General features: G+C 35.5%; 1 protein-coding gene across 28 annotated transcripts in view; it reads right to left on the minus strand.

Annotated features, from left to right (window-relative positions):
- Positions 1–14,607, minus strand: part of LMNTD1 (lamin tail domain containing 1) — a 509,230-nt gene that overhangs the window by 104,551 nt on the left and 390,072 nt on the right. For 18 of the 28 annotated variants that reach the window (XM_027035777.2, XM_053226035.1, XM_053226037.1 and 15 more), the window contains 3 exons: positions 8,904–9,022; positions 5,696–5,925; positions 2,841–3,039 (listed from right to left, as the gene is read on the minus strand). In XM_027035777.2, the coding sequence (XP_026891578.1) occupies positions 2,841–3,039; positions 5,696–5,925; positions 8,904–9,022 (548 nt within the window). Of the gene's footprint in view, positions 1–2,840; positions 3,040–5,695; positions 5,926–8,903; positions 9,023–9,115; positions 10,194–10,849; positions 10,998–14,607 lie in introns of those variants that run through there. The other 10 variants (XM_053226046.1, XM_053226045.1, XM_053226044.1 and 7 more) reach the window with 7 other exon arrangements.

A 14,607-nucleotide genomic window follows, 5' to 3' on the forward strand; every position in this document is an offset into this window, starting at 1 on the left:
ATTTACAGAATGAACAACTGCCTAGGGAAGTGTAGAGAATGAGAATGAGTGGGAAGGTAGCCTTCTTAATGTAGTTTGGTCACTCCTGAGGCATCTAGAACTGACCTGGAAGTTAATATATGGTCTTAGAGGTAGGAAGAAAGATCATGCATAGCTAGTGAAAATTCTAATAATTTCTTCATTTTGTTTCTTGCTGGAATATATTAAACATCCTTAGAGATAATGAGTGATAGCAGGAAATAAACAGCATATTTTACTGAAAACAATCAAATTGAGAAGAGGCTTCTGTTTCTGAGTTTCAGTAACAGAAACTGTATTTGACTTCTCACCTGAAACAACTAAGAATCTAGAAGAAATTATGTGAACTGATGTCTTCCAAGATATTGGACACTGTTCTCACAGACCGCGAGATCATGACCTGAGCTGAAGTCAGACGCTCAACCGACTGAGCCACCCAGGCGCCCCAACACTGGTTCTTTAAGAAGTTTAATAAAGCTGATAACTCTCAGACAAGATTGATCAGGAAAAAGGAAGGAGACACACCTGACCAGTATCAGCAACAAGAAATGTTACATCACTACAGATTCTATAGATACTAAAGTGGTAATAAGGAAATATCTTGAACAAGTTTATGAATATAAATCTGGCAACTTAGATGAAATGGACAAATTGCTTGAAAGACACAAACTATTCATGTTCTCTCAAGAAGATACAGCTAACTGGAATATACTGATATCTATTTTAAAGAAATAGAATTTGTAGGTAAAAACCTCCCCACAGAGAAACTTTAGGCCCAGAATGCTTTGCTGATGAAGTCTATAAAATATTTAAGAAAAAAATCAATCCTACAGGAACTCAGCTAGAAAATGAGAGTGGAATTATATCCTAACTCATTCTATGAGGCAAGTTTTACCCTGATGCCAAAGCAGACAAAGACATTCATTACAGAAGAAAACTACAGATCAATACTCTTCACAAACATAGATGTAAACATTTGAATCAAAATTTTAGCCAATCAAATTCAACAATATATTTAAAGGGTTAACATTATGATCAAATGAGATTTATTTTAAGAGCACAGGGTTGCTTTAACATTGAGAAAGAAAAACTATATGATCATCTCAGTAGATGCATAAAAAGCATTTGACAAAATGCTACTCCAATATTCATTCATAATATTCATTGCCACAATTAAACGTTCTGAATCATGATCCTGTTACTCCTTTGTCTGAAATTTTCCCATTGCTTCCCGTGCCCATTGTGAAGATCAAATTCCTCAGCCTGGTATTCAAGGCTCACTGTGATCACTCCCCAAATCTGGCCCCTACAGCCCTGTTACACTAATTGATACACTGCTCAGTGGAGCAATGCTGTAAAATGCCTTATATCTCCTAGATCCTAGCTTTTTCTGCCTCCTTCAGTTTGTTTATGCTGTTCCTTTGCTCTAAGTAAGATAGTGGTTCGCAACCTTGGCTGTGTGCTAGAATTACTATGGAGTTTAAAAAAATACCATGCTCTATTCCAGCACTAGAACATCTGACTCAGAGTCTAGGGTAGGATCAGGACATTAAAAACTTCTCAGGTGATTCAATTGTGTAGGTAGGGTTGAGAACTAGTGATCTAGGATGTTCTCAAAGACTCCAAATTTGCATACCCCAAATTTACTTATCTTTCTAAGATAATTCTAAATGATAACTCCTTCACAAAGTCTTCCCAGATCATCCTTGGCTGGGAGAAAGTTCTCCTCTAAATGCCTTGATACATTATTTGCCTCTCTCTCAATCCTTACACCTGCAGCTCTTTTCTGATCTACCTGAGTGAAAGTTCTTAAAACCATATTCACAAGTCTTTTTTGAATTTTTGCCCCAAACAAGTCATCATTTTTAACATGGTAGATAGATACTGAATGAACAATTTGATGAAGTGTTTTTGGATGGTTGAAAGAACACTTAGGTGTTCACTACAGTTGAATGGTAATAGTGGGTGATTTTAGGAAATGTGACCTAAGGGGAAATGTTTCCTTTATGTCTGATCATCAAACCTGGCTAACAACTTCTTTTAGCCTTCTAACACCCTCTGTCAACATGTGTTTATTACTAATAATTCACAATTCAATCTGTTGTTAAGGAACAAGAAAATCAGGGTTAAGTAAATGTATAGATGAGTCTACTCTTTTATTTCAGTTCTAATATCAACTTTCATCCTGATAATTCTTTTTGCCAGATACCAACAACCATAAAAATGGATCAAGGAATAAGTCCACCTTTCTCCTTATATCTTGAACTCAAGAGACTAGTAGAAGAGAAAAAAGATACTAAATCCATCTGAATGATTTCCCAATAATAAAAAAATATAATTGACTTTATTTGTAGGGATTATGTAGTGCTATTTTCTCTGGCATCTTTGAAAAATCAGCATCCTTGTTTGGTTCCCTAGAAAGTTACATTGATTTCTTATCATTGTTCAGAACGTGAAACAGTTGTATTTCAACAAGCTGTTTAGGGTTTTAGATGAAATCATGGATGTAACAACAGATTAGAAACAAAATTTTCTGGGGCGCCTGGGTGGCTCAGTCAGTTAAGCGTCTGACTTCGGCTCAGGTCATGATCTCATGGTTCAGGAGTTCCAGCCCTGCACTGGGCTTTGTGCTGACAGCTAAGAGCCTGAAGCCTGCTTTGGAGTCTGCGTTTCCCTCTCTCTCTCTGCCCCTCCCCTGCTTGTACTCTTTCTGTCTCTCAAAAATAAATAAACATTAAGAAAAAAGAAACAAAATTCTCTACTGATATAAAGTAGCTTCTATCCCAAGAGAAGATATTAAATAGTTCAAATAGAATATGTACCTGGATCTAGATTGGCCCACTTCTTCAAGAATCATGGAAAAGTGCTTCTGGGTGTTCTCTGCCTGGAATGAGCATGCAGCAAATTTCTTTGAATCACCAAACAAAGATAGGAAATAATCTTCTCCTTCCCCAGTTACAGCTGTCTCAGGAGCAAGGACTGACAGAGGCTGTTTCTTTGTCATTATGAAGCTGTTGACTCCTTTTAAAGAAATCAGTCAAAGAGGAAAGCAACAGAGAGAGAAATAAATAAAAAGACATTAAAGGAACCCAAAGTTGCTATCTTTATTCTTTGCTTCTACAAAATTATATTCTTTATACATTTTACGGTCACTGTCAAACTCAATGAGGATAATTAAAAGCTTTAAACCAAAGTCTATAAAATAACTAGTGATTATTTTTAGTAACACATAATTTCTAGAGATTATTTCAATAATCTTAAATTATCAATAATATCACTGGCATAATGACTTTTACTCAACTGATTATTAAATACTAGAAGCATTATAAGCTTTCGTATGTACTAGAAGCATCATAAGCTTTCCAGGAGGTAAAACATTTGAGTTTCTCAAATTTGGATATGTTATATATAAACACAACTTTATTTTATTTCATATTAGCCATCCTCCCCAAATTATTACACATAAATTAAAACCTCAAATGAATCCTTCCTACCAACAATTAGTAATTGTGCCAGGTAAAGACTTAAATTTCCTCTAATGAACTAAAATTCTTTATTAGAAAGATAAAGTAATGCTTAATCAGACTCTAGTATGCTCTTGGAAATTTGTTTTTTTTTAAATTATGATTTTTGCATGGAAAGAACCATGCTGAGTAAACCTAATCATGTGTCTGCAGAGAGAGTAACACTTCAGAGAGGGACCATGATGGAGTGGATAGAACAAAATATCTTGGATTTACACAGACCTGCAATTGTATCCAGGCTCTGCCACATAGTAAGCCAATGGATTTAAACTTTTTAATTCTCCATTTTCCTGAACACAAATTATACTACCTTGTGTAAGGCAATGTGAGGATTGAAGAAAATGTAGATAACTGTCTAGCACAGTGTCTAGTATTCAGCAAATATTCAGTAAGTGATAGCAATTATTGTAGTTCAGGGACTTTGGTTAATGTGACACTGGGTCCAAAATCATCAAAGGATTAAGGCAATCTAGAGTTTGCTTTATATTCTTGTGTCTTTAACAAAGCCAAAACAAGATGAAAGATGGAAAGGAGTAAACACGTAGTTCCTAAAAAGAATTCCTCAAAGTATTTTGTCTAGAAGCAATGTATGGAATTCAATTAGTTCATTTCCAGTCAAGTGAGTATTTACTTAATCATTAAATTTCTTTGGGGAAGGAGATTATACATTATCTTTGTATTCTAAAAAGAGAGAAGATGGATTAATTTTAGTGCCAGTTGTTATTTAATCTAGAAAGGAACCCAGGTATCTATCTATAGAAGTTGAATCTACGGTAACTGAAGGAGAAGAATACAGCTCAGCTCAAATCTCATCTTGCAAGGGGAAACCACTATGTTTTGTTTTTCCCCCTAATACTAAAAGATTGCACAGTTTAATCCAAATATAGGACATATACCATGATGATACAGTGACAAAGAAGGAAAAATATTCCCTCCCTAGATGTAAAGTTGGTATTTTCACTTTTGAGTGTATGGATTTTGGTCACTGCTAAAGGTCAGTGTGATCTTAGGAGGTCTTTGTAAAAAATATATTTTAGGTATACAAACAATGAAGCATAGGTAATAATGGCATTAGGTGAAATCCCCAAATGAAATAGGAAAATATCAGAAACAAAATGAAACACAGATAAACAGCAGCCAGGCTTAACTGTCCACAGAGTAATAGAGGAAAACAGAGGCATCAAGAGTCATGGGTGTGTTTGTGCTACCAGTTTGGAAACTTGTTGACTGGTAATTGAAATACAGACCCCAAATTTAACCTATTTAATGAGAAGGTGCTTGTAGATATATTCAGATTCACAACTAACTTTTATTTAGTACTTACTGTATGCTAGGTAATTTTCATAAATATTTTATTTAATTCTTAGGCCAGCCCTGTGAAGTTGACATTTTCATCCCTATTTTGCACTTGTGGGTAATGGAACTCAGGGATGTTAAATACCCTTACCTAAAATCTCCCAGTGCAGGAAGTAGAAATATAGTTTAGAGCTAGGTCCTCTGTTTCCAAGACCATGGTCTTTTCAGTAAACCTTGATAATTAATATACCCTCAAAGTTCCCTACACTTGTTTAAAAACAAACATGCTGTGGGTATTGCTAAATGCATTGTTTACAGTGTTGGCAACTGTCAAAACCTGACTTTTTCCTGTTATAGAACTGCTTCTGTTTTCTTCTCCTCCAAATTCATTATTGTTCTTTTTCTCTCCACCGTTTTGTCACCATTTATTTTGCTTCTTTCTGTTATCTGTCTTTTCCTTACATAAGCCATAAGTCTTCTAATGGCACAAATACACAAGACATCACTTAGTCTTTCTGATAGTGTTCAGAGGAAGGGGAGTAAATGCTACACATTAGAATTTTCATCTAGCAATTCTAGAGCACCTCAGCCATCAGCCCATGAACATTATGACAATTCAAGATATTTTAATCATGGGGATGATACATCTGGCCACATACATTTATGTGACCTGAGTATGACTCCAGTGCTAAGATCAATGGTAAGGATAATCAAGTTACTCTGCATATGACATTAAGAGATTTGTGTTATTGGAGACAAATCATAACACATCATTCTGACTTCTAGGCACATAAAAAACCTATTGAACTGCATGCTTTAAAAAATAGTCTAAAATTTTTGATACATGTTTTACTTACCCAAGCTGTTTGCTGATTGGGAATGGCCCTCTATAGTAGTTTTAGGAGTGTTCTGCCCAGTTGTTGATACAGTTATTCCACTAAACTGAGGGTCAGACATATAGTAACTGAGAGGTGTGTCATAGGTTAATGACTGTGACAAAGGCAGTGTGGCATCTGAATCTGTTTGCGGAAAAAAATGTACTAAAGATCGCTGTGTCACTGGGCGACCATCATGTGTGTCTTCTCTTCTGTGCACATAAAATAGTATAATAAACAAAGTAAGAAAGTCAAAACGAATAGATACAAACATAAGAATCATGAACTATGGTTACTACTCAGAGTTCTGCTTTTTAAAAGAATTATACATCTTGTATGCATAAGGACATCTTACAGTTGTAGTTTTAGCGATCTAAGTAAGATGCTTTAAGCCTCAAGACATGCTTTTATTTACTTTTTTACCTAAAAAGTAAATTGTGACTGTAGATGATTTTGAAAACGTACAAAAGTAGAAAGAAGAAAACAAAAGTTACCAAAATGCCACCAACCAAAATTTTTACAATTTAATTCCAGGCCTTTTAGTGTATTCTTTTTAACTCAAAATTGAGACTCTAGAAACCATTTACATCCCACTTTTATCACTTGTTACATAATATTTCCCTTTCAATTAGCTTAAAAAGCATGATTATAATACCTGTTTAATATATCATTGTTTACTAAACCGTTTTCTTTCAATTCCTGTTGCTTAACTAATTTTCTATTTCTATTTCTAATTATAAAAATTCTAGAGTTAATGTCTACTTTCAAATATAGTCTGAAAATTAATTTCTATAAATGCAGAGCACATGTGTACATGTGTGTGCGTGTGTGTGTGTGTGTGTTGAGGGGAATATAGAAAAGAGAGAGAAGAAAGACTTAATTTGCCAGTATTATTTTTATAAGTAAATCTTACTATGAACAAAGATTTTCCTTTCTTTCTTTTTTAAATGCATAAAGCATTTATTAACTAGTGTGCATTTAAACAAAGCCTCTAAACTACAACACAATTATTTTACAAGTAAAACAATATTCCCATGGCACGACTCATGAAAAGGTTTGTGACAAACTTTGTATGAGTCACATTGAGATTTAGTTACCTCAAAGCAATCTGTGTGTGTGTGTGTGTGTGTGTGTGTGTGTGTGTGTGTGTATGCATGTGTGTGTGTTTAATACTTGAATTATCAACAAAGTCCTGGGGTCCAAAATCCTTTAGATTTCTGAAAAACTTGGTAAATGGTCAGCTTATGCACCCCTTTACTGGGGGCCACTTATCTACCTCTGTTAGTCAAGAGCTAAGTATTTGCCTTCATGGATTGTCACTATTTTGATCTCTTTATTTTCCAGAGTTCCTATGAAGATATTTTAGCAAGTCTTCTGTTTTTTTGTTTTTTTTGTTTTTTGTTTTTTTCCAAATGTTTCCATAAGGGGACAAGGGCCTGAAGTTTCCTAATCCACCAAAGTGATATCAGTCTTAATCTCTTTGTTTACCAAGATATATTCATAATTTTGTTCTGCAATTTGTAAGTTCCTTCATCAGAAATATTGTATCTGGAGAGTTCTGTACTCAAAACCAGACTTCTCTAAATGTATCTCTCAGAAGGCACAGACATCCTAGTTAATTTTTTTAAATAATTAAATGGCATTGGCTTTGAAAATTGTACTACTAGCCCAATACATGTTAAGCTTGAGCATTTGCCATTTTGCTGACATCCTAAGCACTCATCTTTGTCATAAAAGCTCTAACCCATGAAAATATACTCTTGTCTATGATGTGGTGGGTAGTGGGAAGGAGACTATAGAGGTAAATTGTCAAATTAAAAATATTTCGTCTCTGTCCAACCTGAGACAGGATCATATGATATGATTTCTGCCTGATACTAGCTAGAATAAGCAGGAAAAGTACTTTTCTCTTTCAAAGTTCCTTACATCTATCTGGGTTTCATTACAAACTGCCTATATCTTTTCAGCATGTTCATTTTATAAGCTTCAAAGTTTTTTCTTCCTCCAGTAAAACAATAGCATTTTGGAATAATTTAATTCCACAGAAGATTCCTAATAAGCTTTTGCAAATGTTGTGATTAAAGAAATCTGGCCTAGGGCCACAAAGTATTCTTATTTTTGTAGTTGCATAAGAAATTTCTACTAGGTGCACATACTTTTGTAAGAGCTCCAACATTTCAGGAAGAGACACATGTCTAGATACATTATTTAAACCCTGTACTCCCTGACTTGTTAGACTCTTTTTGGAAGATAAGGGATTTGTCCTAGTGCTTAGTTAGCTTTGCCTCTATTGTATGGAATTTTCTAAGCTCTTTGTTAGTACTTTGTTACCTCTGGGATTGATTAGCATTAAACCAGAGGTAGTTATAAAAGTTCAATTCCCACATTTCAATGTTATTTTAAGGGGTACTACATTGGTAATACTGACACCAATCATTTCTCAGATGACCTCAGATGACCATTTAAAAAATGGACTTGAACTGAACAGTAAACACAGGACACCTAGGTGCGAAATAACATTAGCTTTAAATTGGGTATATTCAGGGAGTTCCTGTCTGGCTCAGTCTGTAGAGCACATGACTCTCAATCTCAGGATCGTGAGTTAAAGCCCCATATTGGACATGGAGCCTATTTAAAAAAAATTTAGGTATTTAAATTGGGTATATTCAATACTAGAGGCCATTAAAAAAAAAAACTGGAAAACCTATGCTAATCCTCTAATTGATAGAATGATTTAATTAGTAAAAACAGGGAGTTGTAGTTTTTTGCTTTTGTTTTTCTTTCTTTTTTTTGGTGGTGGTGGGGTGAGTTGCAGTTTTTATTTCACATCCTCACAGGCATTTTCCAAACCAAAATTCTCTATCAATTCTTTGTCCCCAAGGTCAGTAAAGTAGTTCTAAAGAAATTATCTGCCAATTTCCTTAACATGCTAGATATAAGTTTTGGAGTCTCAACCATGACTCATATGATAGAGATCTGTACAGGTGAACTTTTGTATTACTCAAGGACTGTACTTTATAACACAGTGGTTGGGGAAATAGTTGTATGTTATAGTTAATTTTAGAAAAATGTGTGGAATCAATTCTAGTTACAACTACTTCATAAGATATTTTGAAAGAAGAGGTCAAGTACGCCCTCATTATCCTCTAAAACTCAGATCCTTCTCTCCTCTCACTTATGCCATTCTTACTGTGCTTGATTCTCCATTTTATCTTCCTGCTCATGGACTTCACTCTGCAAGGCCACTGAAGTTTTCTGACTGGCTTGCATGTCTTTCATCTTGGCTAGAAGAAAAGTCTCTTTTCTTTCCTGGGGAAAAAAAATCATGATATTAGGAATAAATATAGCTGAATTTGAAGGTAGACTTTATTTTCAAGTGACCTCACCAGTTAATCTAACTACCTCAAAGCATATGCCAGATTAAATAATTTCTTTCCCAAACTGGTGCCAGAGCCAGGCTTCTAATGTAAATATGTAAATATTGACATAGCCAATACTGGTATTGGCTAATGATATTATGCAAATCAAGGTGAAGGTGTGTAACATTCACTTGAAGCAGCTCAAGAGGCAGGGCGGCAACCCAGAAGGCTACCTTTATGACTATAACTTTCACATCTGGCCAACACTGCCTGTTAGAACACTGTGAGGTAATGTCTCCATAGTTACAAAGTTCCAGTCTCTGAGCAATTACTATATTGATGCTGCACCTGCTTTTCAATTTGCAGACAGTAAATAAGGTAACTTGCTTTTAGGAGAGCCATATCTCTCACCGGATAAATTTTGATACCAAAATATTCAATATCCTATTTTGGATATCTGAGGGTCAAGGCCTATATATAAATACTGGGAGCATTAGTTACTGTTTTTAATTTTTTTTTTTAATTTATTTTGTTTTGGCAAATGTTCTCTGAACACACACAAATGGCCAAGCAGCAGGTACAGAAAACTTGTATACTTTTCAGGCAGAAAGAAACCTATTGGTAGAAATAGTGAAATCAAAGCTAGGAGGACCTAAATTCTTCTCCTAGTTATGCCAGCAGTATGGTTTAGAAGAAATCACTTAGTTCAGATTCCAACCTTGAATAAAAGATTCACACTTAATGCTTTATGATAATTATGACATAAGAATAAAATTAACACATAGGAAGGTACATGACTGTACACAGTAATAAGGCAGATTAACAATGATGATTACTGGGTGAGTAGGTTCATTTAATAAATATTTAAATAAGCATCCACTCTGTACCAGGAACCAGATAGGCACTAACAATTCCTTCTTCAAGGAATAAAGATAAACATCTTCCAATTTAGATTAGAAAATAGCTTCCATCAGGGAATGATGAATAATAGTTAAATACAAAGGCCAACGAACAAAGTAACTGCTTTAATAAGTCAAAAGAAAAAGATTTCTTAGGGAACCTATGAAATAGTGGCATGGAGGATCCTAAACTTACCTCTTCACACAGATACTCCTAGATAGCAGCCACATCAGTGTAACTAACTCAGAAAATGACATGAAGACTGGCAGAATAGACTCTCCACAGTTAATTTTGGAAAGGAGGCCACATAAAAAAATGGTAGAAAGGGTGGAACCCCAGTTGGGAGCCAAACTAACCTGTGAGACTAACCACAAATACCAGAGGGACACCACAAGCACAGAAAAGGAGGAGAACAGATTCCACACCAGGCACCCCAGACATATGGGGCCTGAACTGGGAAGATGAGTCCCCATAACATTTGGCTTTGAAAATCAGAAATTCTTAACTTTGAGTTTTCACAATCACCGGGTTTTAACACTGGGAACTTTCAAAATCAGTGGGCTCAGCTCCAGGAGAGCCAGAAGGTGACAGGAAACAGTTGCCACCCTTAACAAAACAGCACACAACTTTGACAAGATACAGCATAGAAGCAGCAGTTTGAAAAGCACCTGGGGTACACCAGGAAGATTTATTTACTAATGTCAGAATGTGTGCTAGAGGAACAGGAATCTTTAAGAAATTTCTCCAAGAACAAAAGAGCTGGCGGGCACCATTATCTCCATCTATCCCCAGCATGGATAGCCAGACATCTGTGGGAACCAGCATGAACACTTGGCACCTAGCTTAGGTTTCATCCTCCAAGAAGATGAGCACTTACCTTGATAACACTTATGTGCCCTGCCCCCACATTCTCCTGCAGACTGCCCCATCTAACCTGCCTTAATCCTTCCAAAGTCATGTCTGATGCAGCGCCTTCTACAAGCAGCCCTGACAGTGGCCAGCACCACTCCAAAATGACTCTTGCTCTGGTGAGAGGGAAAGATAATCACACAGGTCAGTTCCACTGCAGCCTTAGCGGTGGGCTGGGGGAAAACATCTGATCTAACTGCTGGCCCTGCCCACTGACAAAAACTTCACAGGGGGCAGCACAAAGAGAAAGCCCTGTAGTTGGGGGCGCCACTGCAAACAGACAGACTGAGGGCAGACATCTGGTCTCATAGGTTTCACTCACCAAAAAAAGCCACTCAGGAGATAATCCAGGGATAGCAGCCTGCAGGTAAGCGCAACTACAGTTCTGGATAACAGGCTGAGGGCAAGCGACTGGTCTGACCCAACTACACGCACAAAGTGGTCCCAGACTATCCTCATAATAGCACAGAGACCAAACCCTGCCCACAACAAAGATGACCACCTAGCCAACTGGAGTGAAGGAAAATGTGGCTCAACCACAACAGTAGTGTGTATGCAACACACATAGGAGACATCTCTGAAGTGCCAGGTTTTGATGAACAAGGGACATTGCACTACAGGGCACTATAGGACCTCTTCTTCATAAGTCCATTACTTTCAAGAGATATAATTGACTTTCCTAATACATAGAAACAAACATATTTAGACAAAATGAGACAGAGGGATATATCCCAAATGATCAGGACAAAATCATAACAAAATGATTTGGAGATGAGAAATATGCCTCATAGAAATTCAAAGGAATGGTCATAAAGACACTAATTGGATGCGAAAAAAAGAGTGGAATGGAGGATCTCAGTGAAACCTTCAACAAAAAGACAGAAAATATAAAAAAGGGCCAATCAGAGATAGAGAACTAAATTACTGAAATTAAAAAATACACTGGAAGGAATCAACAGTAGATAAGAGAAAGCAGAAAAATGGATCAGTGTGCTGGAAGACAGAATAATAAAAAGCAAAGAAACTGAACAACAAAAAGAAAAAAAAAGTATAGTAAAAAATGAGAATATTTCAAGGAAACTCAGTGACATTATCAAGCACAATAACACTGATATTATAGGTATCCCAAAAAAAGAAGACAGAGAAAGGGGAGGGGCAGATAATTTATTTGAAGAAATAATAGGTTAAAACCTCCCTAATCTGAGGAAGGAAATAGACATCCAGATCTAGGAGGAACAGAGAGCCCCCAACAAAATCAACGCAAAGAGGTCCACACCAAGACACATAATAATTATAATGGCAAAAAGTAATGGCAAAGAAATAATCCTAAAGCACCACGAGAGAAGAAAACAGTTACATACAAGGGAAACCCCATAAAGCTATCTGCTGATTTTTCAGCAGAAACTGTACGCCAAAAGAGAGTGGCATGATATATTCAAAATGCTGAAAGAAAAAAACCTGTAACCAAGAATACTCTATCCAACAATGCTATCCTTCAGAACAGAAGGAGAAATAAAATAGTTTCCTAGACTATTTAAATTTAAATTTAATTATAGAACCCCTATAAAATTTAAAGGGGTTCATCACTATATCAGCCTTACAAAAAATGTTAAAGGGAATTTTTGACTGCAAAGAAAATGGCCATAATCAAGAATAAAAGAGTTACAAAATGACAAGGTTTCACGGGTACACACAAACATAATAAGTAGTAGATTAATTACTTATAAAGCCAATGTAGCTAAATCAAAAAAGCAGTAAAATCATATATATAAAAAATCAGTTAAAGGATAAGCAAAATAAAAGGATGTAAAGTATGACATTATATACATAAAACGTGGGAGGGGACAGTAAAAATTCAGTGCTTTTAGAATGGGTTCAAACTTAAATGACCATCATCCTAAAATAGACTGCCATATGCATAGGATCTTATATATCAACCTAATGATAATCACAAATAGAAAACTGTAAGAGATATGCAAAGAATAAAGGGGAAGGATTCCAAGTATATCACTAAAGAAAACAAACCAAAAGGGAAGAGAGCAAGAGAGGAAAGGGAGAAGAACTACAAAACAAACCAACAAACCAACAAAAAACCATAAAACAAGTAACAAAATGGCAATAACTACATACCTATCAAGAATTACTTTGAATGTAAATGGATTAAATGCTCATATCAAAACATGGGATGACCAAATGGATAAAAAAGCAAGACCCATCTATATGCTGCTTTTAAGAGACTCACTTCTTTTTTTTTAATTTATTTATTTAAATTCAAGTTAATTAACATACAGTGAAGTATTTGTGTCAGGAGTACAGCACAGTGATTCATCTCTTACATATAATACCCAAGTGCTCATCTCAATTAATGCCTTCCTTAATGTCTGTCACCCATTTAGCCCATCCCCCCAACCACCTCCCCTCCAGAAACCTTCAGTTTGTTCTCTGTATTTAAGAGTCTCTTATGGTTTGCCTCCCTCTCTTTTTATCTTACATTTTTTTCCCTTTCCCTATGTTCATCTAGTTTGTTTCTTAAATTCCACATATGAATGAAATCATATGATATTTGTCTTTCTCTGACTTATTTGCTTGGCATAATACACTCTAGTTCCATCCACATTGCTGCAAATGGCAAGATTTCATTCATTCTGATTGCTGAATAATATTACGTTGTGTGTGTATGTATATATGTATATATATCTCATATCTTTTTTATCCATTTATCACTCAATACACATACAAAAATGCTGTCTTGAAGGGGCACAGGCATCCCACTGTTTATAGCAGCACTATCAACAATAGCCACATTACGGAAAGAGACTCACTTCTAGCCTAAAGATGCAAGCAGGCTGAAAGTGAAGGAATGGAAAAAGCATTATCATTCAAATAGAAGTGAAAAGAAAGCCTGGGTAAAAATAGTTATATTGGACAAAAAAGACTTTAAAATAAAGATTGTAACAACAGACAAAGAAGGATACTATTTAATGATAAAGAGAACAATCCAACACGAAGATATAGCAATTGTAAATATTTATACACCCAACATGGAGCCCCCAATTACATAAAGCACCTATTAACAGACATAAAGGAAGTGATCTATAGTAATACAATAATAGTAAAGGACTTTAACATCCACTTAAATTGATGGATATATCATCTAGACAGAAAAATCAACAAAGAAACTGTGGCTTTGAATGACACACTGGACCAGATGGCTCTAACAGATACATTCAGAACATTCCATCCAAAAATAGCATAATAAACATTTCTTTTTTCAAATGAACATGGCATATTCTTCAGAACACATGTTGGGTCACAAAACAAGTCTCAAAAATTCAAAAAGACTGATATATCATGAATCTTTTCTGATCATAATGGTATGAAATTAGAAATCTATCACACACATACAAATCTGGAAGAACACAAATACATGGAAGCTAAACAACATGGTACTAAACAATGAATGAAGATATATGCACCCTCTTGTTTACTACAGCATTATTTACAGTAGCCAAGTTATGGGAACAACCCAAGTTCCATCAATAGATGAATGGGTAAAGAGGAGGTGGTATATACACAATGGAATATTACTCAGCCATAAAAATAGTGAACTCTTACAATATACAACAACATGGATGGATCTCGAGGATACAATGCTAAGTAAAATAAGTCAGAGAAAGACAAGTACCATATAATTTTACTCATATGTGTAATTTAAGAAAAAAAAAA

This window comes from Acinonyx jubatus, chromosome B4 (assembly GCF_027475565.1).
Source record: "Acinonyx jubatus isolate Ajub_Pintada_27869175 chromosome B4, VMU_Ajub_asm_v1.0, whole genome shotgun sequence".
In the NCBI taxonomy this organism is placed as follows: Eukaryota; Metazoa; Chordata; class Mammalia; order Carnivora; family Felidae; genus Acinonyx; species Acinonyx jubatus.